Raw genomic sequence first — 24,833 nt, 5'->3', positions numbered from 1 at the left:
CTAATGCTTTAACTCAGTGGCATCTGGCTTGTAAGCATGATGAGGTTTAGTGTTTACAGTGGTGGCTTTTCCATTTAAAAGTCAGAGGAAATCTACAGGTCTCATTCTAATATTGTGCTGGGTGGGAGAGGATTAAGAGAAAAGCCAGAACATTTAAGTCTTTATATCTCCTTCCAGCAAAAAGGTAGACAAATGAGAGTTTAAAAGGATAAAATGTCTCAAAAGCAGCAGATGTGAGCAGCTTCTCATCAGTCCTATCTTCCACCCCATCCACCTTCCCTTCGCAAAATCCAAAGGAAGCCTTGCCACACGATAGTGGAGCTGGAAGAAGTCATGTTAGGGCACACTGTCCATTCCTTGCAGACAGCTGGGGGAGGGGGCATGATGTCCAGGCATAGTAGGGACAGAACCTCATCTTCTGGTGCCTGCTGAGTAGTAAGGGCTGGCTGGGGAGAGGTGTCCCCTGATCCCTCCTGTTCCGCTGCCCCTTGTCATTGCCCGCTCACCTGAAAATCGAGGCCCAACCAGTTTTTCTGTCCTGGCTATGCCACTGGTCCAGCTCTCTCTTCAGACTAATTAAATACTGTAGTTTGCCCTGACAACTCCTGGCTATTCCAGAACCTCACCCCTCTGGTAGTTAGAAACCTTCCAATTTCCAGCCTGAATTTGTTCGTGGCCAGTTTATATCCACTTGTTCTTGGTGCTGACACCGTCCATTAGCTTAAGTATCACTTCACCCTCTCTGTTGTTTACCCTCTGGATGTATTTATAGACAGCAATCCCCTCCCATCCCATCCTTCTTTTTGCTAGACTAAACAAGCCAAGCTCTTCCAGTCTCCTCTCATAGGATAGGCTCTCCATTCCCCTAAACATGCTCGTCTCTGTACTTGCTCCAGTTTAAATTAATCTTTCTCGAACATGGGTGATCAGAGTTGTACACAGTATTCCAAATGGGGTCTTACTAATGTCTTGTACAATTACAGTAATATTTCTCTGTCTCTACTGAAAATGCCTCGCCTGATACATCCTAAGATCACATTTTTTACAGACGCATTACGTTGGTGGCTCATAATCACCCTGTGATGGACCCACACACCCAGGTCTCTCTCCTCCTCTGTCGCTTCCAACTGATGAGCACCTAGCTTGTAGCAGAAATTCTTATGATTAGACCTTAAATGGATGACTTTGCACTTTGTGCTATTGAATTTCATCCCATTTCTATCAAGCGCCAGTCTTCAAGGTCATACAGCTCTTCCGGTGTAGTATTCCAATCCTCCTCTGTACTGACAATGCCTCCCAACTTCGTATCATCTGCACATTTCAGTAGCCCACTCCTGCTTTTTGTGCCAAGGTTATTAATAAAATTATTGAATAAAATTCGTCCCAAAACCAGTCCTTGAGGAACTCCATGGGTAACCTCTCTCCAGTTCGGTAATTCATCTTTCAGCACAGCTTGTTGCCTTCCCCGTCCTGTTAGCCAGTTCCTTCTCCATCTTACAATTTTTATACTGATCCCTATCTTCTCTAATGTAACTAAAAATTTCCCATGTGCCATGTGGTACTGTCATATGCTTTACTGAAATCCACATCTATTAGATCTACTGCATTTCTCTTATAAAAAAAATCAGTTATTTTCTTAAAGAAGGAAATCAGGTTAGTTTGGCATGAACTACTTTTGATAAACCCATGTCACATTACATCCCCTTTACCATTTACCTCTATGGATTTACTTGTTCTTTCCTTCACAATTTGGTCTAAAGCCTTGCAAAATGCTGAGGTCAGACTAAGAAGTCTGTAATTGCCTGGATCATTTTTTCACCCTTTTTTAAACATAGGTCCAATGTTAGTTATTCTCCAGTCATATGGTACTACCCCCAAATAGGTAGATTATTTAAAAAATCCTTGCTACTGGATTAGCAATCTCATGTGCCACTTCTTTCAGTTTTCTGGGATGGAAATGATCTGGTCCCTCCAAACTGAGAGCATTAAACTCTTTAAGATTTTCTTCTACCTCAGATGTAGCAACTTCCATTTCTAGACATGCATTTCTATCAAGCATACTGCCTTCATGCACATGGTCCATATTTATCAACCTTATCGAAAACTGAGGCACAATATTTATTTAGTTTTGGGCCAGACCTGGATTACCTTTAAACTCATCCACACCACATAACAGCCCAACCTCACCCTTCCTTATTCTCTTTTTATTTATATAACTTTAAAAAAACTCCTATTTATTTTAATTTCCTTTGCAAGAGCTAATTCAGCTCAACTTTTAACAGTTCTCACTTTAGTCCTATGTTTTCTAACCTCCATGGCGTAGTTTCCTTTTCTGATCAAGCCCTTTTTCCATTCTTTGTAGGCTCTCTGCTTATACCTAATGACCTTTTGGAGGTGGTTATTCATGCAGCTTGGTCTGAAGCCTTTCCCTACTTATTTATACTTCTATGTGTTGAGCCAAACCTTACTGAGGTTGCCCATGACTAGTTAGCACACCAAGCATCACACATCTGAGAGCATGAGCCCTTGCTTTTCACTGTAGCAACAGGATGTGTCTAATATGCAAACTATACCCAAGGGCCCAATAAGTGGTACTGAATTAGATGTATGTTGTGTGTCTGGAAGACCTCAAGGGATTAAAGTGATTCTAAATTGAAAGAAGGGTGAAAACTGAGAGCCTGGCGTCACTGGAGAAAAGAAACCCTTTTGTTCATGTACAACTGGTCACTTGTAGGGCAGATGGAAAAATGTAGGACTCCCTACATTGTTGTGTCAAACCTCAAACTGAAAACCTGACCTTGAGACTCCTCCTGAGATAGGCCAGTGTAATCCCCAAATCATTCTGCCTTGGGTATCTCAGCAGCCTCTGACTTTCTGCAGCTGGGTGATGATTTGCCATTAGTTACTATGCTCTTCAAGGAAACAAATAGTTTCAACATAGAGATTGGGCACTCTAAGGCTACGTCTACATGGGGATAAAAAAAACCCAGTGGTCTCGGGTCATCTTACAAGGTTCTGGCTCCAGGCTGAAAATTGCTGTGTAGATGTTCGGGCCCCACAAGCCTGAGTTAGCTGACCCAGGATAGGTTCTTTTTTCCTTGTGTAGATGTACCCTAAGAGAAAAATACTGTTGATGTGGGCATTTTCACATATCCACATAATTTATCTAATGAGATCATGTTCCTAATTTAGCCGTTGAATGAAATTCTCAAAGCAAAAAGGATTTGCCCTTAAAAATATCAACTGTTAGTTTTATCCTGTGACTTCTTTACTTTTTCAAAATTTGGAAACACCACCGGAGTTTGAAGAGGACATGTTCACCTTTAACTTAGAGTCAGATTTCACAGTATTTAGACATGTACAATGTCGAGACCTATTTGCTTGAAGTCATGTTCAGCTAATGACTCTAGCTAATGGGGTCATGTTCCTCAGTCAACGATGGGAAATAAATTCTTTAACATCACTAGATCTTTGACCCCTGCCCAATACACCATATACCAAATTAAACAAATGACTAATAGCACATTAATTTGCTCTTTCATAGTGTCATGTGGCCACTTGACAATTTGCTTCATGATGTGTCAGTTTCCAGAATTAAGTATGATATTACCAAAATGTTAAAAAGCTGTTAGTAGAAAGCAAAGAACTCTAGATAATAGTCATCTGATTGTTATGCAGAACTTTATTTAGAAGAGCCAGAGTCCAGATTTAAAAAATCCAGCAGAGACCAATCTCAATTAGAATGCAGTGACAATAGTAGTATTTTCATAAACTCCTTGGGGCAGGGATTGTCGTTGTGAGAAATTCTTCAGTATCTTCCTTTCTTTTGTACATTGCCATATAACCTGGCAATAAATAATGACATATATAACTATAACTATAGCATTTCCATTACGTTTTACCTAACGCCACTACAGAATCATACCTCAACACGTTCAGTATTTCTGCTAAGAACTGCCAGGTGTAACCCATCTTTGTTAGTATTAATGGAGAGCTTCCTTAACTACCATAACAAAGGCCTAGGAATATAGTAGTTAATTCTTCAGTTTAAAGTTTAGAATGGACCTGAAAAGCAACACTCAAATCTGAGTTCCAGTGTGCTGTTCTATGATCCCTTTCCCTAAAGTTAAAAATGTGTGGATGTTAACAAGCATTTTCAGATGCTGTGTTTTGTGGCAGAGTGGAAACTGCAGTGGCAGGATACATGTTGAAACACTCCGTTTTTTCTCTTGCGTCATCTGCAGTAATTCTGAGATGTTAAAACCAGCCCAGTTGTTGTTTCTCACATAGCATAGTTATGCCATGGCTGGCGTGGCAAATGACTGAGGTGAAGGCATTAACATAGCTAACATTCAGCATGCAGTGGCACTTTGTCCTAGTGCTATGCCCACAGCCTGCTGACCATTATAGCAAATGCTACGGCTGTCTGAGTATCTAGCTGCCTGGGTGTCTGTGAGCTTTCCCATCCCTGTGATTATTAGAACAAGAGAAATAAAAAGTGGTTTTAGTTATACCTTAAGACTGGAATCATTGGTGCGTTTTATAGCATTGAGTTACTAGGGCTCCTTGTGGAAGCTTCTCTTGCTTGGTAATCTAGACAATGGGATAGAAGCAAGAATCTGGCAAAGTGGACAAAACTGATTTTTTTCCACTTTCTGTAAAAGTAAGTTGGTCCAAGCACTGCCCTCCATAGCCCTTCAGAATTTCCATACATTGATTTAGCTAGAAAACCATGTATCCTCTTGGTAAGAACTTCCTAAAAGAAATGCACATTCTATTTTGAAATGACTTTATCAAACTGAACTGAGCTAATAAGTCATAACATATAACTTATTCAACCCATTTTGCCTTGAATCTTGCATGTCCTTTGCATGCCTGTGAACAGACTATGGCTTTTGTGTGTTCCTTATCAAAATAAGAATTTAAAATGTATTTTTTGTGGCTTGTTTGGCCAAATTGTGAGGTGTGTTGCTGTGTATGATTGGCTGAATGAGCCACATGATACTGTTTCTGTTGTCTAATTAGCTGACCTTAATTCTCACAACCAGGTTTTTGGAGAAAAGGCTTGTAGAAAGTGAATTTGGAATTTGCTTTTTATGAGTGGTCAGATGGGTAAGCATAAACCGCATTTTCCAATGGGTATTCACAAAGTAAAACCTATTTGCATGAGTGTTCATGGAAAAGGAACACAAAAAAGGAGGAAATATTAGAAATATAAAAGTGAATTTGTTTAAAAAAATTAGGATAGATGCTGGGATGCTGGACCCAAGGAAGTATTTCTGAATTATTCATCTAACTCTATTATCAAGTAATTTAGACTCTCAATATTTGGCCAACCTTTTTGTTTAATGGATTATAGAGGGGGAAAATACCTAGCGTCCACATCCCAATCCCAATGTTCTTGTAGGACCCTTCTGAGCTCCCTCTGCTGGTTCAGACATAGCAATTACCAACCTGATGCTGTTCCCAGCTCTGTGTTGAGACTTGTATCATCAGTCACACTCAAGCATCAAGCAAGAAAATGGGCCGACAGCACCATGTAAATTGCAGCTGCTTTAGAAACACAAGAGATAAGTCAACGTTAGCCAAATGGAAAGGACAAAGTCAAGGAGGGGAAGAGGTTTTATTTTCACACAACAAAATTAGTCTAGGGAAAAAGCCAAAAGTATTGAAAGTATGTGTTTGTTATTATGTAATGAGGATATGATTCAGGTGAGGGAATCCTTATTCCTGTGTGGAGCCTCATGGATGTCAGAGGGGCTCTGTGGTGTTAGAGTCTGTGTGCATGAGTCCAACTGCTGTACTGTGGACTTAGATTGTCAGCTCTTCAGGGGAGGGACTTTGTGTTCCTTTGTGTTTGTGCAGCACCCAGTTCAATGGGCCGTGATCCAAATAGGGGTCCCCTGTAACGACTGCAATGCAAATAATAGCAACATAGCACATGTGTACTACTTTTTCTTCAGGCTACACTTTTAACTGTATTTGTCACATTGCATGTGCAGGACAATACTCTTTCTGATCTGCTGTGTGAATTGGTTTGTTTCCTCTATTGTTACTGGTTCCTTGGCAAATGTTTAATAGCTTAAAAAACCTGTTGAGCTCCAGGCTTCTGTACAGGTGTGAGGTATCATATTGATTTGCATTGAAGTGCAAAAAGGTAGTTGTCCAGTGTTCAGAAGAGGGGAGAAAGGAGACAATAGCTGGCATAACAGTCACTTCATTGTTCTGAAATAAGTAGTTATTTTTTTTCTCTGTAGTGCTCTGACCAGAGGCAGACAAGCATGGGCTGGGCTATTCTGTTTGTAAAGGAGCTCCACTGTTTTAGACAGAAATTTAGAATGTTGTGTTCTTTGATCAATCTCTTATTCACTATATACTAAAAACTGATGAGTCTTTACTCAGTTTTCACTCAGGTAGAACTCCTTCTGAGGTCAATGGGAGCTTTGCCTGGGAAAGGACTGCAGGATTTGACCCTTTGGCAGTAATTTACAATGATACCAGTCTTTGTTGCCAGCTTATACAGACTGACTTCCTTCAAGTCCTTTGTTACAGATTCTGTAGGTTGAAATTCATAATTTCTTCTTTTAATTTTTACACTGCAGATTTATATCCATTTATATTCTTCTTCATCTGCTAGTGGATTTTTCCTACAGCTGATTCCTAAGGTTTTAAATGATGACATATGCATCCTCCTTTAGCAGCCGACTAATATCAGGGTTTGAATTACTATTGAATAAGCAGCAATGAAATCTCTATCAAAATAATCGGTAGTTCCAAAAACCACAAACAACAAAACAAGCAGAGTTGTACTAAATCAGCAAGACCATTTGCAGAATGAGGGGCAGTGAGTCACTTTTTTCCCCCTCCCTCTGCAAAAACTACTCTGTTTCTTTTCTCAGCCTAGGGGAGGGCAGGTGGAGTGGGGAGGGCATTGCTTAGAAAGTTTTGTGTTTTTTTTTAAGTCGACATCACTCAAATCATGTGATCGGCACAGACCAATTGAGACAGGTTGTGGAAAGGGGAACAGTTAAATTTGTAATTTTGGTTGTGTGAAACACTTCTTTGGGCCTCATAAACAACCACAGAACCACAAGTTGGGTACAGAGGCAGTCACACAAGAGCGGGTCCGGGATATTGGTCAGCAGACAGGGCAAATCGTTTTGACTGCAAACCACAGAGTTTCATAGAGTGGTAAGCATCATCAAACCACAACTGATCCGCTATTTTTTTTTTTAACAATTTCAGTGTTTTTTTTTAGAAAAAGAATCTTATTATCTGGCTTATGTTGCTTCAAAGGCACTAAGATAAAATAGAAAGCAATGGCCAGGAGGAGGGTTATAACAATGACCATTCTTACTTTTTCACTTCTCAAGGTGAAAGAAATCATATATTCCCCCACTTTAAAGAGAGAGTAAGTTTTAAAGAGGAAACTATGGCTTCAAACAGCGTATTTGAGTCATTTCCTTCTTACCAGCAGTGCTTCATGAGAGGTAAGTGCTATTCAGTGCTATTAAATATACTTTGGACTGTCCCATGTTTAAGAAAATGCATGTTTGTTGCACAGTTCAGGAAACGCTTACAATATATAGTTTTCCACTTATGTTTTCTTTGAAAAATTCTTACTGAAGCTAATGTCTGAGGTTATTGGTTTATTAGCTCATTATTTGTTAATTCTTTAGCGATATTATTATAATTCACTTAAGCTGTTCAAATAGTCATGGCATCCTCACAAATTTTCCTTTTGTAAATCCAAGCATGTTATACTATTCATATGAGTTACACACACTACAATAGCAGTAGCATCAACCTTTTTGGTTCTTTTGGCAGAATCATTGCTTTTGAGCTACAGCCATTAAAAATAACAGCCAATGAACGGTATTCTACACATATCACAGACTAAAACGAGCACAGTACTGAATGAAGAGCAAGCTCATACATACAACCAGCAGAGCGTGATACTGTCTCATTTTTGCTACTTTGTCAGTCTGGGTAAAGGAAGAAGCATGTTCACTGGAAACAAGTAAGAAAAGCTCAGAAACTTGCTTAAAGGTAGTTGCAACTCACATAGCCCAGGCGAAGAAGAGGATCTGTACATTTAGTGTTGCTTTGATGCCGTGTCACTCTCTGATGATTCTGAATTATTGGCTGAAGCCATACCACATCCTCTGAGGAGGGGAAAAAAATTCAACTGCAACATCCAGAGAAGTCTGACTTTTCCAGACAGTGACAAAAAAGTTTCACAAGCTTGGTCTAATAATCTCACAGCCCTCGGTAGATCAGATGCTTTAATCATTAGTTTTTCATATTAGTAAGCAAGTGGACTAGTGTGAGAAATGTCCCTGCATTCTTGCAGATAGCCCCCTAAATAGCCTGATACAACTGAACTCTTTCCCCTAAACACCAGTCTTCTGACTGTTTCAAGCCATGTGTGCAGGGACATGAATATTCTGTTTGAAATGAATGCAAAACCATACAGAGATCACTCATCGATTTGGCGGTGGTGCTGTGGGAGAATAACATTTTATAACTCTTCAGCTACAGAAAGTTTCCCGGCCTCAGTAGTGTCAGCGTGAGTCATTAGTTATTCATATTAATAATCAAGCTGTGGAATGCGGAAGGCTTGTCAGCTGCCTTGTCACAACCAGCTACATTGCAAGCACCCTGTTGCTGCTGCAGCTTGGGGCCCCTTTGATTTGAACACAGGGTTAATGTGCAGAAGAAATATGTCATTGCCACTCTCTTTTTGCCCTGCAAATGAAAGATTTTAAGTACATTTCTAGTAGCATCAGAGGAGTTTTCAGTCGTGATGAGCTGTATGAGTCACACATTCTTACAGCATCTTCTAGCCTGTGCAGCAGAGATACTGAAGCTCTAGCAAGAAGCTGCTAACTGCTCCCCTGGCTCCCTCTGAACTAGCATTTCCTTTGGGCTACTAATAAGCAAAGGAAGCAATATTGGTAGAATAACAAGAAGGATCTTCCTGCATTTAGTCAGCTTTTTTTTTTAACTCACCCAAATGTTTGTTTGCTATTTTATCTGCAGTACAGGAAGACTTATTATGGAAATTTTGTTCATTTGATAAGATAATGAAGAGTGAACCCTGTGGGGCAGTGCTTGAAGTAGTAATGCCCAGCCAGCCTGTAGCAGAGTTCTGGAGACAACAGGAGCTGTACGGAGGCACCATATTTAAGTAGTGTCAGGGAAGCTAGTAAAACACTAAAGACCAAGGGCCAAATTCTTTGCAGGCATGAATTGCTGAAGCTCCATGACAGGCAGTGGAGCTGTGCAAGTTTACACTAGCAGGGAATTTAGCTCCAACAAATTGTGTGCATGGCAAGTGTGTCCAACTGTATTATTATTCATTATTTATCTCATCGTAGCCCCTTGGGCACCAGTCTGGGACCAGGACCCCATTGTTCTAGATGTTGCATGGACTCGGCTATTCTGATATATATCCAAAGTAAGTGAGATCAAAATGGCCCGCTAACTGTACGTTAGGAAAGTCTGGGCAACAGTTCTTCAGTTGAGTTAGAAAGTGAATGTTTCATAATCACCAAAGAATAAAACATTTAAACGTGAAAGCCTATGAGAGTTTCCCAAACATGCTTTTTTTGCTTCTTCCTCTGCTTAAATGAACTTCAGACAATTTAAAATACTTAACAAAACTGCTGTTTAGGGCCTCGAGGCAAGAAAAATAATCATTCCTCTGGACGAATTGTTCTCACCCGTATTTCTCAATAGTGTTTACACAGACTAGTCATTAAAAATGTCCAAAATGGTCTTTTTTTTTCCCGCCAAAATTTATTGCACTTTCTCTCTTAAGTGAAATTATGAGGTAAAAGGGAAAATAACAAGTTGTTTTCTGCCCTGAATTTACTTTATCAGTCCATGCAGTCCTCTCAGAAGGAAATCCATAACTCTTTTTTAGCGTGATACTATGCAAAAATTGGGAAAAAAAAGAGGGGAGTGGGGAAGCAAAACAATTGTTTCACCGTCTGTGAACAGTGACAGATGTAGAAAGCCTGACATATTAATTTAATGTGGTACACCACAAAGGATATGGCCCTTTTTCTATCGCACCACACCAGGTCCTCCCTGGTGCCACTAGGTAAAGAAATGAAGATTGTATTGAAACTTCTGCTGGAGCATCATGCATGCTGAACACATTAAAATGTTTGTCAGGACTACTTCTAATGAGTGCCTTATTTTCCTAGTTGTATGATTTCAATGCAAGTTTGGGGTGGATGGCAGGATTATAAGGGAAGAGTGCTCCTAAGAGTCTTGCTAAACTGCAGCCAGCAGAAAGCACTCAACCCATCTTTTTGTCGAATATGGGATTATATCATTAAGGTTTTTTTGTTGTAGTCTGTGTCTGATCTGTTCTTCCTGTGTAACCCCCTATTACTGTGAAGGTTTTCTCTCTGCTAGAAACATCCCATGCAGGTTATATCAATGAGATTGCAACAATGGTATTTTTGGAGCAGAGAGACCATGAAAATGAATTCCCTCGGAATTTCTTGTGGTTAAATAATATATAAAATAGGGATTTTAAAGCTGTTTCCTTGCATTCTTGGAATAAAAAAAAAAGTTACTATTCCCTAATGCGGCCTAATAATTTTGCCTGTTATGAAAAAGAGAATCACAAGTCTTTTTGTAGGGGTTTTTAGGGAGATGCATGTAGCATGGAATATTGTGGAAGTGTAGGTTATATCTCCTCATCTTCCCTTTGTTTGAGGTCTGGCTAGTTATTTCCATATATGGAAGAGGTTGCTTCTAGATTGTCTCTTTGTTTTTTAATTAAGGCACTTAAAGCTTGTGGATAGGTGCAATTCTCTTAGAAAAGTACATGACTCGCCACTGTCTTATTACTTATAATTTTTATTATGGTAGTGTCCAGATTGGGACCCTTTTATTCTGAGTAATGTACAAAAATCTTACCGACCTTGCTTTAAATAGTTTTCAGTTAAGGCCCAGCTCTTGAAGACACTTACGCATGTGCTTATCTTTGCTCATTAAAGTCCATAGCTCTGACTTGTCCTGCAGTTGGATCCAGGACGTGAGTAGTTCTCCTCGGGTCAAAAGAGTCTGTCTAATCAGAAATTCTCTATTATTTGAGTCTAGATTATGCGTATCCCCTGGTTATGACTCACTCAATAGCTTCTCTTGTTAGAGAGTACAAGACTTCCTTTCATCTCAATATTTGTCTCTAAAATATTTTGGACTAATGGTGGTATAATATGTCCTCCAACACCTATCATAAAGGCAGGTTACCTGAATAGCTTTCTTGATATCCCTCTTCGAATCTAGATGTTGAATGATATATGTGGCATGGCTTATACTTAGCAGTGTAAATAAATACACTCATTGACTGCAGTCAAGGGTACTAATCATGGTAATAATCACCATCCTTATTGGTGTTTCCATGATTGAACTTTTAGTTCTAACATAGTTTTGCTGCATGTATACGTTTGGGGATTGCACATTTGTGAGAATATCCACATACAAAGTTGATTTCCAGTATGAAGCATCCAATACTGTAACAAACATTTCCTGTAAGCATGCCAAAGAAAGAAAGAAAGAAAGAAAGAACTTTGATGATGGATGGCATAGCATCCAACCCACAAAGTAGTTTATGGACTTCAGAGACAATCTGCTGATATTTGGGGTCCCTTCAGTGTTAAGATGTGTTTCCCATTCCAAATTCTGCTCCCTTCCCAAATGCTGATCACTGCATGGCTCATCTGTGGGGGTGTTGATCCTTGGAGAATTTTCAGAAGGGAAAGAAATAAATGAAGACAGTTGATGATATCAGCCCACTAGAACCCAGTACATTATTCAGAGGATTCATATATTGTAAATATTGGGAATATCTCTGTAGAAAAGGCATTTTTTCCCCTGAGAGATATACAGCACCTGACTTTAAATTAATACTAATTTGGAAAACTCTTTTCCTCCTCTTGCCCCAGGTCAGTGACTTTTTTTAAGGGTGAGTAAAACAACTGTATATTTTCAAAATAGAAAAAAAAACACATTGCCACTGAGTGGTGACAAGAGGTAAAGACAGTTTCTGTTCTTTGCAGACTGTCAGAGCTGTAACAAAAAGTTAATGGATGTGAGTACTATTGAGTTAGTAGTCTATCTTGTGAAAAGGAAGTTGAGCTAAAGAATCTCATAAAAACCGCGGTGTACTAAAAGAAAAGACTTACACAATGTCTGATTTACACAGCCTCCCCTCTGTGTTAGACTCATTTTATATATCTATATATCTATGTGTATACACACACACACACGAGTGAGTGACTGTGTGTGTTTATTTAAAAGGCTTGAATAACACTGAGAAACCAGAACACAGGAATCACTGTGAAGAAACAGGTAAAGCATCTTAAAGAAAAGATTAATTCTCTGGTTTAGTAAGACTGAAAGATCACATACTGGGCCTGGACACGAAATTTAGTGTCTAAGCAAGCGTTAAAAGAAATGATGTGCTGTGGTGGCAGGGTTAGCCAAGATTCACAAGCCACTGGATATGACTGATTTACAGATACCCAAGATTGTCTCACTCTTTATTCTGTCACCAGCAGTGTCTCTGGGTTACATTTCATATTATTTTGACAGATCTAAAACCTGGAGGAGCATTGTACAGTTTCATTGCCAATGAAAGGTGATGCTAGCTCATTGGGGGCCTTAAGCAGGAATATTTTTGGCCCCCTTCCCCTACAACACATACTTATAAAAGCAAATAGGGGACCCCTTCAGCCACTCAGGGCCCTAAGCCATTGTTTAGTCTGCTTATGCCCAGTGCTGGCTCTGTGGCCAATGTGTACTCCTATATTGGTTCTACACAGCAAAGGTTCAGTACTAATTGACCATAATAAGAACAATATGCTTATTTTTAAATGACATTTATAGGCCTATGATGTTGGCAAGTTCATGGTGGTGAAAGGTAAATTAAGTATTTTATTGTGAAGCAGAAGCAGGCGTTCTCTTTATCTTATTATCTTTGAAGGAGTAAGAAGCTAGTCTAGTTGGTAAAGCAAGCAACTCTGACTTAATAGGAAAGCAAATCAGTGTTGAATAAAAAGGTACAGTATACACATCACTGAGCGTAACTGCACTTTAAATTTGAGTCCTACCAAATCCCTCAGTATTCACTGTGAGGCTGCAGGCCTCAAAGTAGGATTTTGGTTTCAATTAACCTGTGTGGAATTACTGGTGTAATTAATGTGCCAGCATAAGGCTCTTAATGTTAACAAAATATTCTCTAGGGTTTCAAAGTGCAGTCAGAGCTAGTGACATACCACACAACCTCTTCGCTGAAGCCTTCAGATTTTATACAACTCTGTGTATTGCAGTTTGAAAATCTAAAAGTTTATTCAGAGTGAGGTCTGATTTTTTTTTCAAAGTTACATACACACATCCAGTTCTTACTCTTTATGGTGAGGAGGAGCACATTGTGAAACAGGTCATCGAGAGGATGTAAATTCATTCGTATCTCAGATGCTATACCAGAAATAGTTTTTCAAAGAATGTGTCATTAGCCTCTAGAGCTCATTGGTACAGGATACTGTTGGGGGCAAGAATTTGCAGGATTTGTAAAAGGACTGGACATTTATACGGATAACAGTATTCAGACTTCAGATAGCAATTATTAAAAGAACAGGAGCTTTGGAAGGGTTATTAACATCCTCCCCCCCCAAAAAACCCAAAACAAAACAAAACAAAAATGTTTCAGGGCATAGGCCAACCTCTACTGATTGATGGGTAGGAAGAAATTTTCCCTTATAGGCAGGTTATTCCAAAATTGCCTTCTGAAGGATTACTGCTCTTTTCTCTCTGGAGCTAGCCACTGTCAGAGCCAGGATACTTGACTAGATGTACCTCGGGTCTAATTCAGCAAATAACGCCTATGTTCCTGTGACAAGCCACAAACATGTATTACACTAATACCCTCTCCACCACCTCCCTTCTGATCTTGTGAGTGTATATAATATGTATATGGAGCTGTGGCAGACTAATAGAATGCCCATAAAGGCCTGTAGTAATTCGGTATCTCCCATGTATTTGACAACTTCAGACTTGTCTGAACAAGTATCTGTCTAGTCCCTAGAAGAGCACCATACCAGCAGCTTTGCCTCTGGTAAACTGAGAGTTAGAGATGGAAATGAGGCTAGAAATTTCTGGGTTGCCAATATAAAGTCTTCAAAGTAAATGACTTTTCTTCCACGTTGGTCCCAGCAGGATAAATTACGGGTTTAAGTACAAGATATTTATTAGTGTAAAATACAGAATTCACTATGAAACTGGAATATCTTAAAATGGCATTTAGTAGATTTGATCATAAGTCTGAGCAAGTAGAGAACATGCAGTTGCTAACCTTACAGCAATGCTTCCAGTTCATCCTTCATACCATCTTCAGTGCCACCACTTCTGCTTGTGAGGAAAGCTGTGTGAAATTTATCAGTTTCACTTCACAGGGACTTGTGAAACCATGTTCTATGGTTTTGATCTGTCTGGGTTTTTTACCCCAAATATTTTGTTTTGAGTTTCAAATTCCAGTGAACCCAAAACTCACTCAAATAGTTTAGGGTTTTTTTATTGGTCTGATTTCATTCTGAAGTCATGAAATGATCATGATTTTGAGACACACTCATAGTCTGTCCTCAGGTTTGGTTGTGACTGGGGTAGGGTACCGTTGAAAGACTTGCATCTTGTAGCAAATCTTTCCATGAATGTGGTCTGAGTTTAAGGAAACCTGAAACCAGCTGGATTTCCTGTGATTTGCTGCAAACATTTCAGCCAACCTACCCTTGTCAACCCATTGACCCTATCAGATCCTTGACCCTTTAATTTGCCCTTTTATTGTCTTTAAAGGGGAAAGATGTCCATCTATTAAAATATTTTTAAAGCTACAAGTACAGTCCCACAATGTGCAACAGATGCACAAGTTCCCCTTGCGACAAATATATTACGCATTCTAAACCCTGGTCACACCCTCATCTCATTGCATTTTAACTACTTGTATGGTGCACACCTGTGGTGTTCAGGCAAAGCATGTGGCTTTGGGTTAATCAGACATTCATACTAGCTTTAAAATTATTTAGCATCTTTTAAAAAATATATAAAGATGTCTATATCAACAACCATATGATAAAGCTTCATGTACAAACCTACATTAATTTATAATCAGATAACACAGCTTCTGTTAGCATGTTGAGCTTAGTATGAAGCATGTAGTTTCACACCGTTTCCAATGTGCATATGAGCTTTTTCACCTCTTAATAGATACATCTGTATTTATACTTTACACATCAAAGAGTAACAGGTTGAAAAGTTACTCATGGCATAATTCTTAGCGTGCAGTCCTGTCCTCGCTGAAGTTAATGGCAAAACTCCCATTGACTAAAGTGAGGCCAAGTTTTTGCCCTTTAATCTTGTAATAACTATATATAAAAACCTGAAGAAAAATTCAAAGGTGGGAACAAGGTTAACTTTGAACCTCTGAGTGTCTCCTAGTGGAGCCAAGAGAATTGTCATAAAGTCACAGATGTCTTGAACTGGTGAAAATGGGATTGTCAGAATTGTTGCTGGAGTGTGCATGGCGGGGAAGTTAATCCATAACATCTTTGCCCTAAACAATTATACACAACATATGTTATACAGCAAGTTTAGGAGTAACTTTTTCCTACTCGTAGTTATTTGATTATTTTTTAAAAGTTAAAAAGGAGAAAAGTTACTAAGTGACTGGCCTGGTATGGTGGTGGTCCTGAACTAAACAGTGTGAGCATTGTAGGAGTCTTGATACGAGCCTTTCTTTATCACATACTGTTCTCTAGCATATATAGAAACCCCCTCTGATATAAGTATGAGCTCTACGCAAAAGAGCAATATGAGGATATGGTCCTTTAACATTTATAACAGGAATTTTGTGAGTGGAACTTGAAATTCTGTCCCTATTGCACATTGCCATATGGAGAACACTGAAATGTAAATACATATTACCCCTAGGCCATCCGAAGTGCAACTGAGTGTTACAATATAGTCAATATAGTGTTACTGGGTTTTGTGTGTTTGTTTGTTTTAAGGCCTGCATGTAAATGTTTCTGATTTTGCCTAAACTGGGTGTAACAAAATTCATAGCCCAAGGAGCAAAACCAACAACAGGTTGTGACTGTGGGCTGCCAAATCCATGTGAAGAATTTATAAAGCCCTGGACTTGTGTGGCAGTAGGAGCACTGCTGTAAATGGAGATATAACCTGATTTAGCGAGAACAGTTATAGCTGAATTAAATGCTGGAAGTCTAGCCAGACAGTAGAGACACATGCTTTCAGGAGAGTTAAGTGAATTTGGTGCCTTTCAAAGACAGATAGACAGTAGTGTCATCTTATCCCAGGAACAAGTACCACACAGGAGGGAAGCAGTGCAAAAGTCCCTCCATCCACCTGCTAGTGCACCTCAATAGCCAGACCTGCAGGGACCGCTTCGAGGAACAAATGGGCTACACGCCCATTCATGTTTTCGGCCTTTATGTTGAGACTGTCTAAAGTACTAATGAGCAGTGGGTGTTTGATACTGGACACCAGCTGATAAAAATCAGTACTGTGGATAGTCCAGGGACTGGGGCACTGGTCTAGGCCTAGGGCGACCCAGCTTCAATTCCCCGATCCACCAAAGACTTTCTGTGTAACCTTGGGCAAGTCACTTCATCTCTCTAGGCCTCAGTTCCCATCTGTAAAATGGGGATCATAGCACTGCCCTGCTTCACAGGAGTGTTGTGAGTCTAAAGATTGTGAGGTATTTTGATTTCTACTGACGAGAAGTGCTATATGAGAGCTAGGTATTATTGTTTCACACACCAACACTAACATATTTTGATCACCATTGGCCTAGGCTGCACTGGAGCACATAACCTAGAAGTGAGAGAGATGAGTAATATCTCACTATCCAGTCCCCTTAGCCATCTAGTCCTCCCCCCACACCCTCCATTAATAGGGTTAATCTCCCAAGTAAATGTGGGAAGTCTCCTGGTTACAGTATGCCAGGCTATCATGAAAACAGAAGATTAAGAAGGAGATCTCACATTTTCATGTGTGAAGTTATGGGGTAAACTGCTAAAGCTTTATTGTGATAATCTGATCCCCGTGCAGTTCTGTGCTAAGCTCGCAGTTACAGTAAATTGTTTTAATGAATGAAAATCCCCATTTGAAGTGTCTAAATCTATGCATGCTGTTCTTCATGGTAGCTTTAGTTCTGGAAGAATTTTTTTCTTCTGTTTAGATTGCAGTAGTTGACAAGTGCTGTCTACTCATTTGGTTTTTACACTTGAAAATTGTACTAGTGGGAGTGTGACTTTTTTTCTTACACAGGTATAATTATGCTCATACAAGCCCTGGCATGGATGCAATTGTAATTTACCAGACTGTAATTAAGGTGCCATATACTGGTATAGTTTTTTCTCCTTACCATATGGGAATAAACTATATCGATATATTCTCATAACTGCATTCACATTTGCGGGAGGGAGGGCATTCACCACTTGAACTACACCCCTAAAGCTAAAGCCGTACAACCTCCCAGGATGGACCCTGCTCTATCTGTCTAAAGGTGCTTATTCTGGTTCTAACTATATTGGTATCATTAACATGGTAGGTGTAGTCAAGTCCAGATTCAAAATCCATTGATGTCAGTGGAAAGACTCCCATTGACTTCAGTCAGCTTTGGATCAGGCCTCTAGTGGGCAGCTCCCACCATTTAAAAGTAAGAGTGTTAACCACCCAAAATAAGGGTACAGTGCTAATGCAGCTCAATTCAGCAGTCTCTCATCCCGCAACTATATAAACAAATGAGTGCAAAAGAAAAAGTAGGGAGGCTAATTCCTCTTCATTGCCCCCTCCTCTTCATTGCCCCCTACCTCTGAAGCAGTTTCGCTCCTTTTTATAGTGTTTGCCAGGGCCATTAAATAAAAATGCCATTGTATATATTGGAGATCACATTTCAGGCTGCCAGCTGACTGCAAGACTCCTTTTTACATGCTCATTAGATCAGCCTCCCCCTGCTCCCTTTCTCTCTCTTACTTCCCCTGTTTCCATCTCTCTCCTATGAGAGTTTCATGCTTTCAGCATGTTCCAGCCCCTCTCTGAGTCCTGCTTTGACTAAACGGCAGCAGTTTAAGATCAAAAGCATTATTTAAACAGAAGCAGTTGGAGGGGTTTTTTTAGACTTTCATCTTCCTTTTCGGCTTTCAAAAAACCCACTCCAGCCAAAGGGATTAGAAAATACAACAGGCCCACACTGCATGCTGTTGCCCTGGATCAGCTTTGACAACCCCTGCTGTGTCACAGTGGATTAACCTAGTATCCTACAAGCTACATGCCACACACTTTAAAACTAGAGTACACTTTAAAAATATGGTTTATTTTTTAAAGTTCTGAAAAGACCTGCTAAGCCAGAGTGCTGCCTATTTTCTGCTCTAAGCATTTGTTATCAAGCATACTGGGCATTATACAATATTGCTGGAAGTGTACTGGGCACAGAGCAGGCACGTCCATTTTTAATTGCCTGTGTCTTGCTGTCTGAATTTTCAATGTCCAGTCTTCATCCAGTTATTGGGCATCCTCATCTTCCCCTGATTTTGCATAACTGAATAGATGGATCAGAGGGAAGATCCTCTGTGTGTGGAAGTAATTTTTGCCTTAACATTTCAGCTTCTTTTTTTGTAAGAGTATTCATCACAAGTTTTGTTATGTGAAATATTAAAAAAATTCTTATTTAAAATGCCGCTACTTGTACATCATTCACACTGCTGTTCAGGGAGGGGTTGAAATAAGAATCAACACAATAACCCATCTAAAATAAACAAAGAAAACTGTTTGTCCTGTTTTAAGTGGTAATTAATTTTGGTCTCTTCTTCTCCTCTATTATTTCCTTACAGATGAGATAAATTACTCTAACATTGAGGTTTTTCTACTGTTTCCCCATTTCAGAGGCTCCTTGAGTAAATAATCCGGCACATTTCTAGTACCTGTACTGCGTTGTGAGATTTGCTTGTATTACAATAACCGCTGCCTTGATATAACGGCACCCAATATAACACAAATTTGGATATAACGCGGTTAAGCAGCGCTCTGGGGGGGCGGGGCTGTGTGCTCCAGTGGGTCAAAGCAAGTTCGATATAATGTGGTTTCACCTATAACGTGGTAAGATTTTTTGGCTCCCAAGGACAGCATTATATCGAAGTAGAGATGTATTAACATCCAGTCAGGCACATGGAGACTAATATACCATTAGTTTAGGGTGACTAGATAGCAAGTGTGAAATATCGAGACTGGGTGGGAGGAGTAATAGATGCTTATTTAAGAAAAAGCCCCAAATATAAGGACTGTCCCTTATATTAAATTGGGTCATCTGGTCACCCTACAGTAGTTAATCAGATAATGTGAGCCATAATCAAATCCTAAGTAGGTGGATCATGTCTTTGATATTCAAGGAGTATGCATGAAAATAACTGCACTAAATTTTTCCTGTCATCAGAATCCAACACAGAAGCACTGTAAAGAATACAGCAAGAAGGGAAGATCTGTTTTATTGTGAAGGCCTGATTTCATTGTCACATTGCAACATGCCAGGAGAAGTTCTGTTGGCCTCAGTGGAGTAACCTTGGTGTTTACCGTTCTCACTGAGTTCAGAATCAGACTCTCCATTTCCATCTCCCAACCAACTCTGACTGGCACATTTTGGGGGCTGGAGGTAGAAACATATATGGCTGTTGATATCTGATACACAGGTGTTTAAAGTTGCCTTTGCTAGGTAGCCAGCATCAGCCACAATAGTGGAATATAAGTAACTCCCATAGTTGCTGTACGGGGAGAGTAATCCATTGGCATTTAGCCATCTTTTAACAAGCTTGGTGATTGAATTAGGGCCACTGTTCTCAGCCCCATTTCATGTACCTATTAAATTCTCTCCCTTTCTTCACAGATATTTTGGTTAGAATTAGATAGATACAGGTGGTAAAATAAAGCAGTGCTTCCAGGCCTAACACCTGTTATAGCTCCCCTTTGTTTGTTATTTCTGCAATACATCTTGGGCTCTTTCAAGTTGGTACAGAGAGTAAGAGAGAAAAGGGGATAGAAAAATAGGCCTCTGGCAGTGATGATGTTTAGTAGTTGGTTTTCCAAGTTCACAGCTGGCACTGGCCCAGTAAAATGCATATTCATCCACTACCTTTATATGGTCCAGCTGTTCTGTTAGCCTTTCTGCTGAGTTTCAGATCCCGCAGTTCCAAATTTTGCATGCTCCAGAGAGTACCATTGGGTTTTGTGTTCAGATGGCCTTATCAATAAAAGCAGCATACTAATGTCTGAGGATGTTTTTTGCTGGAAAGGTGGTGGCCCTACTGGTGTCACTTGTGATGTGCTAAGGCAATTAAATCAATGCAGAGACAGAAGTGGTTCTAAAAAAAAAAAGTAGAAAGTTATTCTTACGTCCTTTCATATAAAATTTGTGCCAAGAAAATGAGAGATTTGGGTACCGAAGCAACATATAATGTAGTAGACAGAGATTAACAAGGTTGTTAAACCAAATGCTTGACTGAAGCAACATACGGAAGGTTATGTCTGTCATATTTCAGGCTTTAGGGTTTTTCTCTCTATTAATCCATGCTGCAGTGGTAAATAAAAAAAGAAATTGAAATGTGTGGCTTGCAGTAAACAAATAATGTATGTACATTTTTGGTCATATTCTGTCCTGGGCCGACACTGAAGTCAACCACCAAGATAAAATTCCCGTGATGTGCCAGTCAGAAGCTGGCTCAGGGATTAGAGAGTGGTGTTCCTGTACCTGGTACCTTATAATCATTGCTGCTAAAATATCTGTGCTTGTTAATTAATGTTTTAAGATAATTATCCTTTGTGAGGGTTGGGCAGTGTCCTTCTCCCGCTCCTTCATGTTGCTGAGATGCTTTGAATGATGTTAGCCTACATCTCCACCATGTTGCTACACTAACTCATTTTAGCAATATTGCTAGAGAAGCTCTTTGTATTGGAATATATTGAGATCTGCCTCAAGCACAGTAGATAATGACAATGTTGAATGTAAATACTCTCACCATGTTGTTAGTATGCTCATTCAGTACAATGATGACAGTACTGGGAAAGGCTCTTTTTATTAGAGCTGTGGAAAAGTTTTCATTAGAATATTTACTGTTTTTTTCCCTGGTTGTTACTGAATCTGCAACATTTTACTTCACTGGGAAATTTCAGGAGGCTGGTTGATGTTTTTTTCTCAAAGGAAAGCATGAAAAAATGTGGACATTCTCTTTCGTGAAAATATGGGGTTGGTGAAATTTCGGACAGAAGCTTTCTCCTTTTTGGGGGAGTGGTTAATTTAATTTGAATGCACAAAAATCTAGTTTGTGTGCAAGAAAAGGGCATGTGAACAGTTTGGTTTGTCATGCACTGTATGTGCCAATTTGGCCCAGTTTTTTGAAGTCTTACACCTAAAATGAGGGGGAGGGTGAAAAAAGAGGAGTTGGCTATCTATCTTGAGCTTGTGTAACAGATTACACACAGGATGTAATTTCTGGAAACATCTTAAAGTGGCAGGGCAGTAGCATTCTCCCCATTTTCCAGTCAGAGAACTGATAGATTATGTGACTTTCCCAAGGAAGTGTGTGGTAGAAGTGGGAACAGAACCTTAGTCTCTTGAGGCACAGTTCAGTGCCTGAGTATCTACAAGAGCATCCTTCTTCTGTGCTTTGAATTTTCAATTTGCTAGAGTGACTATTCCCACCAGAAACCTAATTTAGAGTTATAATCATCTCAGAAGGGTACAGAAATTTAGAAGCTCAATCACACCTGAGCAACCCAGCTCAAAAAGCAAGGCATAAACTAATGGAAATTCATGAAAATGTAGTCCAATAATTTTGAACAGATAATTTTTTAAAAAACTGAGAGCTGTTTGTGGACTTTCTCCAAACAGGAAAAGAAGGAACACTTGTTGAAAAAATAATTCATTATATATTATTTCCTCAGCTCTGCTGGAAGTGTTTAAAATCTCATATACAGGAAAAATAACTCACTAGGGTTTTCTCTGGATTGGTTTAAAAACATCATATTTTTCCACCATTCAAAATGGCTTTTGCTGGCCTTTCTGAGCGTCTTGAGCACATGGGATAGGCTCAGTCAATCAGAAAAGCCAGACATGCTATGCAGCACTTAGCATACCTCCTCTCGGACAGATCCCAGTCAAACTCCCTCTCTTGGCCTCTCCACTGTTTGCCCTGTTCCACAGGGATTACAGTGGACGAGAAGCTGGATATGAGTCAACAATGTGCTCTTGTTGCCAAGAAGGCTAACGGCATTTTGGGCTCTATAAATAGGGGCATTGCCAGCAGATCTAGGAACGTGATCATTCTCCTCTATTCAACATTGTTGAGGCCTCATCTGGAGTACTGTGTCCAGTTTTGGGCCCCACACTACAAGAAGGATGTGGAAATATTGGAAAGAGTCCAGCAGAGGGCAACAAAAATGATTAGGGGGCTGGAGCACATGACTTATGAGGACAGGCTGCAGGAACTGGGATTATTTAGTCTGCAGAAGAAAAGAATGAGGGGGGATTTGATAGCTGCTTTCAACTACCTGAAACGGGTTGATGGATCTAGACTGTTCTCAGTGGTAGCAGATGAAGAACAAGGAGTAATGCTCAAGTTGCAAGTGCAGGAGGTTTAGGTTGGATGATTAGAAAAATTTTCACTACGGAGGGTGGTGAAGCACCGAATGGGTAGCTAGGGAGGTGTGGAATCTCCTTCCTTAGAAGCTTTTAAGGTCAGGCTTGACAAAGCCCTGGATGGGATGATTTAGTTGGGAATTGGTCCTGCTTTGAGCAGGGGGTTAGACTAGATGACCTCCTGAGGTCCCTTCCAACCCTGATATTCTATGATTCTATGGTTCTATGCCACAAAAATGAACCAAGCCAGTTAAAAAGTGCACCACTAAAAGATGCACAGAATTTTTCAAGAAATCAGGAGGTGTAGGTGGTGCTTGGGGGGTGGGTAGGGACAGAAGCAACTAGACATACGTTTCACATTTTTTTCTGACATGAAACGTTTCAAAGAAAAACTTTTGCTTTAGGGAAAAATGTTCCTTCAGAAGCACAGAACTACTATAGTGATGGGCATTTTTGAAAAGATCAAGATTTCTGCTGCTGCTCTCCAAGGCATACTCTGCAGTTGTAGAATTCAGCTTTCCATCGCTAGTTTAACACCGGTTCTGAGAGAAGAATGTGTAATTAAAATCTGAAAAGCAAGTTTTGCTCCTGGTAAGACCCAGGCGGTACATAAAGGATAAGTGTTGGCATTGTGATCACTGGACCCTGGGCAAAAAAGCATTTCCCTTTGCTCATATCTAACTTCTGAATAGAAATCCATGCTTGCCTTACCTTGCCCATGTGCTTAAGTGCTCATGTAGATACAAAAGAATTGTAATTAAGATAGGCTAAATGACCTCCAGTAGACACATCTCCCCCGCCCCAACCCGAGTAGCAAAGCTTGGTGCAGGGGATTCCATAAGGCTGGGAAGGAGGAAGACAGAAAGGAGCCTCAGGAAGAGCTAATCCACAGCCCAGGCAAAGCCATAGTTGCTGCTGCTGGATCTCTGCTCTCTGGGACCAACTGTTAATGCATCTGCATAGTCAACCTGTTCTGCCCCCAAACCCCACTATGTAATGATGCAGAGGGAGCCTTTATGGAACTGGCTTCATATCAAAATGTGTTGCCTCCATTCCACTGCACTAAGTTGTCACACTGACCCTTTTTGCAGATCGGGAGGAGTTGGGGAAGGATGAGATTTGCCCCAGTAATCAAAATGTAATGCTTTAGAAAACAGCAGCAATAGAAATTACAGTCTGATCTAAAACAACGCTTTGGAATCCTGTAATATGAAGCATGGACTTTGTAACTCCAAACAGCAAAGAATCCAGAACACAGGTTTGTTGTTTGTTTTAATTGGTTGTTCCAAAGAGGAGATCATTTGCTCCTCGTTCCTTCTTTTATTTGTGATGGACCTGAAGAAACTCCCCTGAAACAAAAAGTGGATAAGCGTTGCCACTGAGGTGGAGCTGTACTGCCTCTTTCTGTGAAGTGACAGGGAAGCTGACAGCTTAGAGGGAGGTATCCTGTTTGTTGAAAAACAACTGACAGTTAAAGCAGGGTTGCAAGAGCGAGAAAACCACAGATCTCTGAGCTAAGCTGATAACAGGCCTCAGCAGCTTTTGCAGAAGTTCCGTCCCTACTAAACACTGATGAAAAAAATGCTCAAGTGTCACTGGCTCTTTCCTGTTTCACGCTTTTTAGCACTGCCGTTTCTTGCTGTTAATTTATGCCACATTTTTTCAGTTACTTGCTCATTTTTCAAAGTATCCTCCACTGCTGTAAACAGAGTGACAGGCACAGAGCAGGCTGTGTCTGACCCTTGAAAACGATGATTACATTTGTTAAATGACTACAGTGGGAACCACAGGTGTCCAGAAATTTTAGAATTTAGGAGTCTAAGGCCCTCATCCCAAGAAGAGAACTGCATGTGCAGTTGTACTCCTTTTAAAATGTTGTTGTATCTTTAATAATAATAATAATAATAATTAATAATATAGCTAGCTCTTACACAAGACTTTTCATCCTTAGATCTCAAAGTGTTGTATGAAGGAAGTCAGTATCATCCAACCTTACACTCAAAATACATTTGGAAGAAAAATCCAATATCTCAAGACAGGCAAAATTTTCAAATCTGGGGACCTAAATTTAGGTATCTAAATCCATATTTAGGCCTTGATCTTGCACAAA

The 24,833-nt window shown here is 39.9% G+C and overlaps 1 protein-coding gene and 1 long non-coding RNA gene across 8 annotated transcripts in view; one reads left to right on the top strand and one right to left on the bottom strand.

Annotated features, from left to right (window-relative positions):
* Positions 1 to 3,664: 3,664 nt before the first annotated feature.
* On the bottom strand, positions 3,665 to 10,435 carry LOC116823690 (uncharacterized). Of its 4 annotated transcripts, none has more exons than XR_012657263.1 (4): positions 8,065 to 10,435; positions 5,455 to 5,550; positions 4,515 to 4,593; positions 3,665 to 3,845 (listed from the first exon to the last, which is right to left on the bottom strand). It is a non-coding gene; the product is annotated as an uncharacterized LOC116823690 (long non-coding RNA). The 4 variants fall into 4 exon arrangements; XR_004373474.2 differs by having other exon boundaries at positions 5,455 to 5,553; positions 7,941 to 10,434; XR_004373479.2 differs by having other exon boundaries at positions 7,941 to 10,434.
* The window catches only part of RUNX1 (RUNX family transcription factor 1), a 203,260-nt gene continuing 185,369 nt past the window's right edge, over positions 6,943 to 24,833 (top strand). Inside the window, exons 1-2 of one of the 4 annotated variants that reach the window (XM_032778425.2) lie at positions 6,943 to 7,191; positions 7,374 to 7,490. In XM_032778425.2, the coding sequence (XP_032634316.1) occupies positions 7,433 to 7,490 (58 nt within the window). In that variant the 5' untranslated portion in view covers positions 6,943 to 7,191; positions 7,374 to 7,432. The remainder of the gene's footprint in view (positions 7,192 to 7,373; positions 7,491 to 24,833) is intronic. The other 3 variants (XM_075073660.1, XM_032778410.2, XM_032778416.2) reach the window with 3 other exon arrangements.

This window comes from Chelonoidis abingdonii, chromosome 1, assembly GCF_003597395.2.
Source record: "Chelonoidis abingdonii isolate Lonesome George chromosome 1, CheloAbing_2.0, whole genome shotgun sequence".
Classification (NCBI taxonomy): Eukaryota; Metazoa; Chordata; order Testudines; family Testudinidae; genus Chelonoidis; species Chelonoidis abingdonii.
The sequence above is the reverse complement of the archived record's forward strand: the minus strand, read 5'-3'. Positions and strand labels throughout refer to the sequence as shown.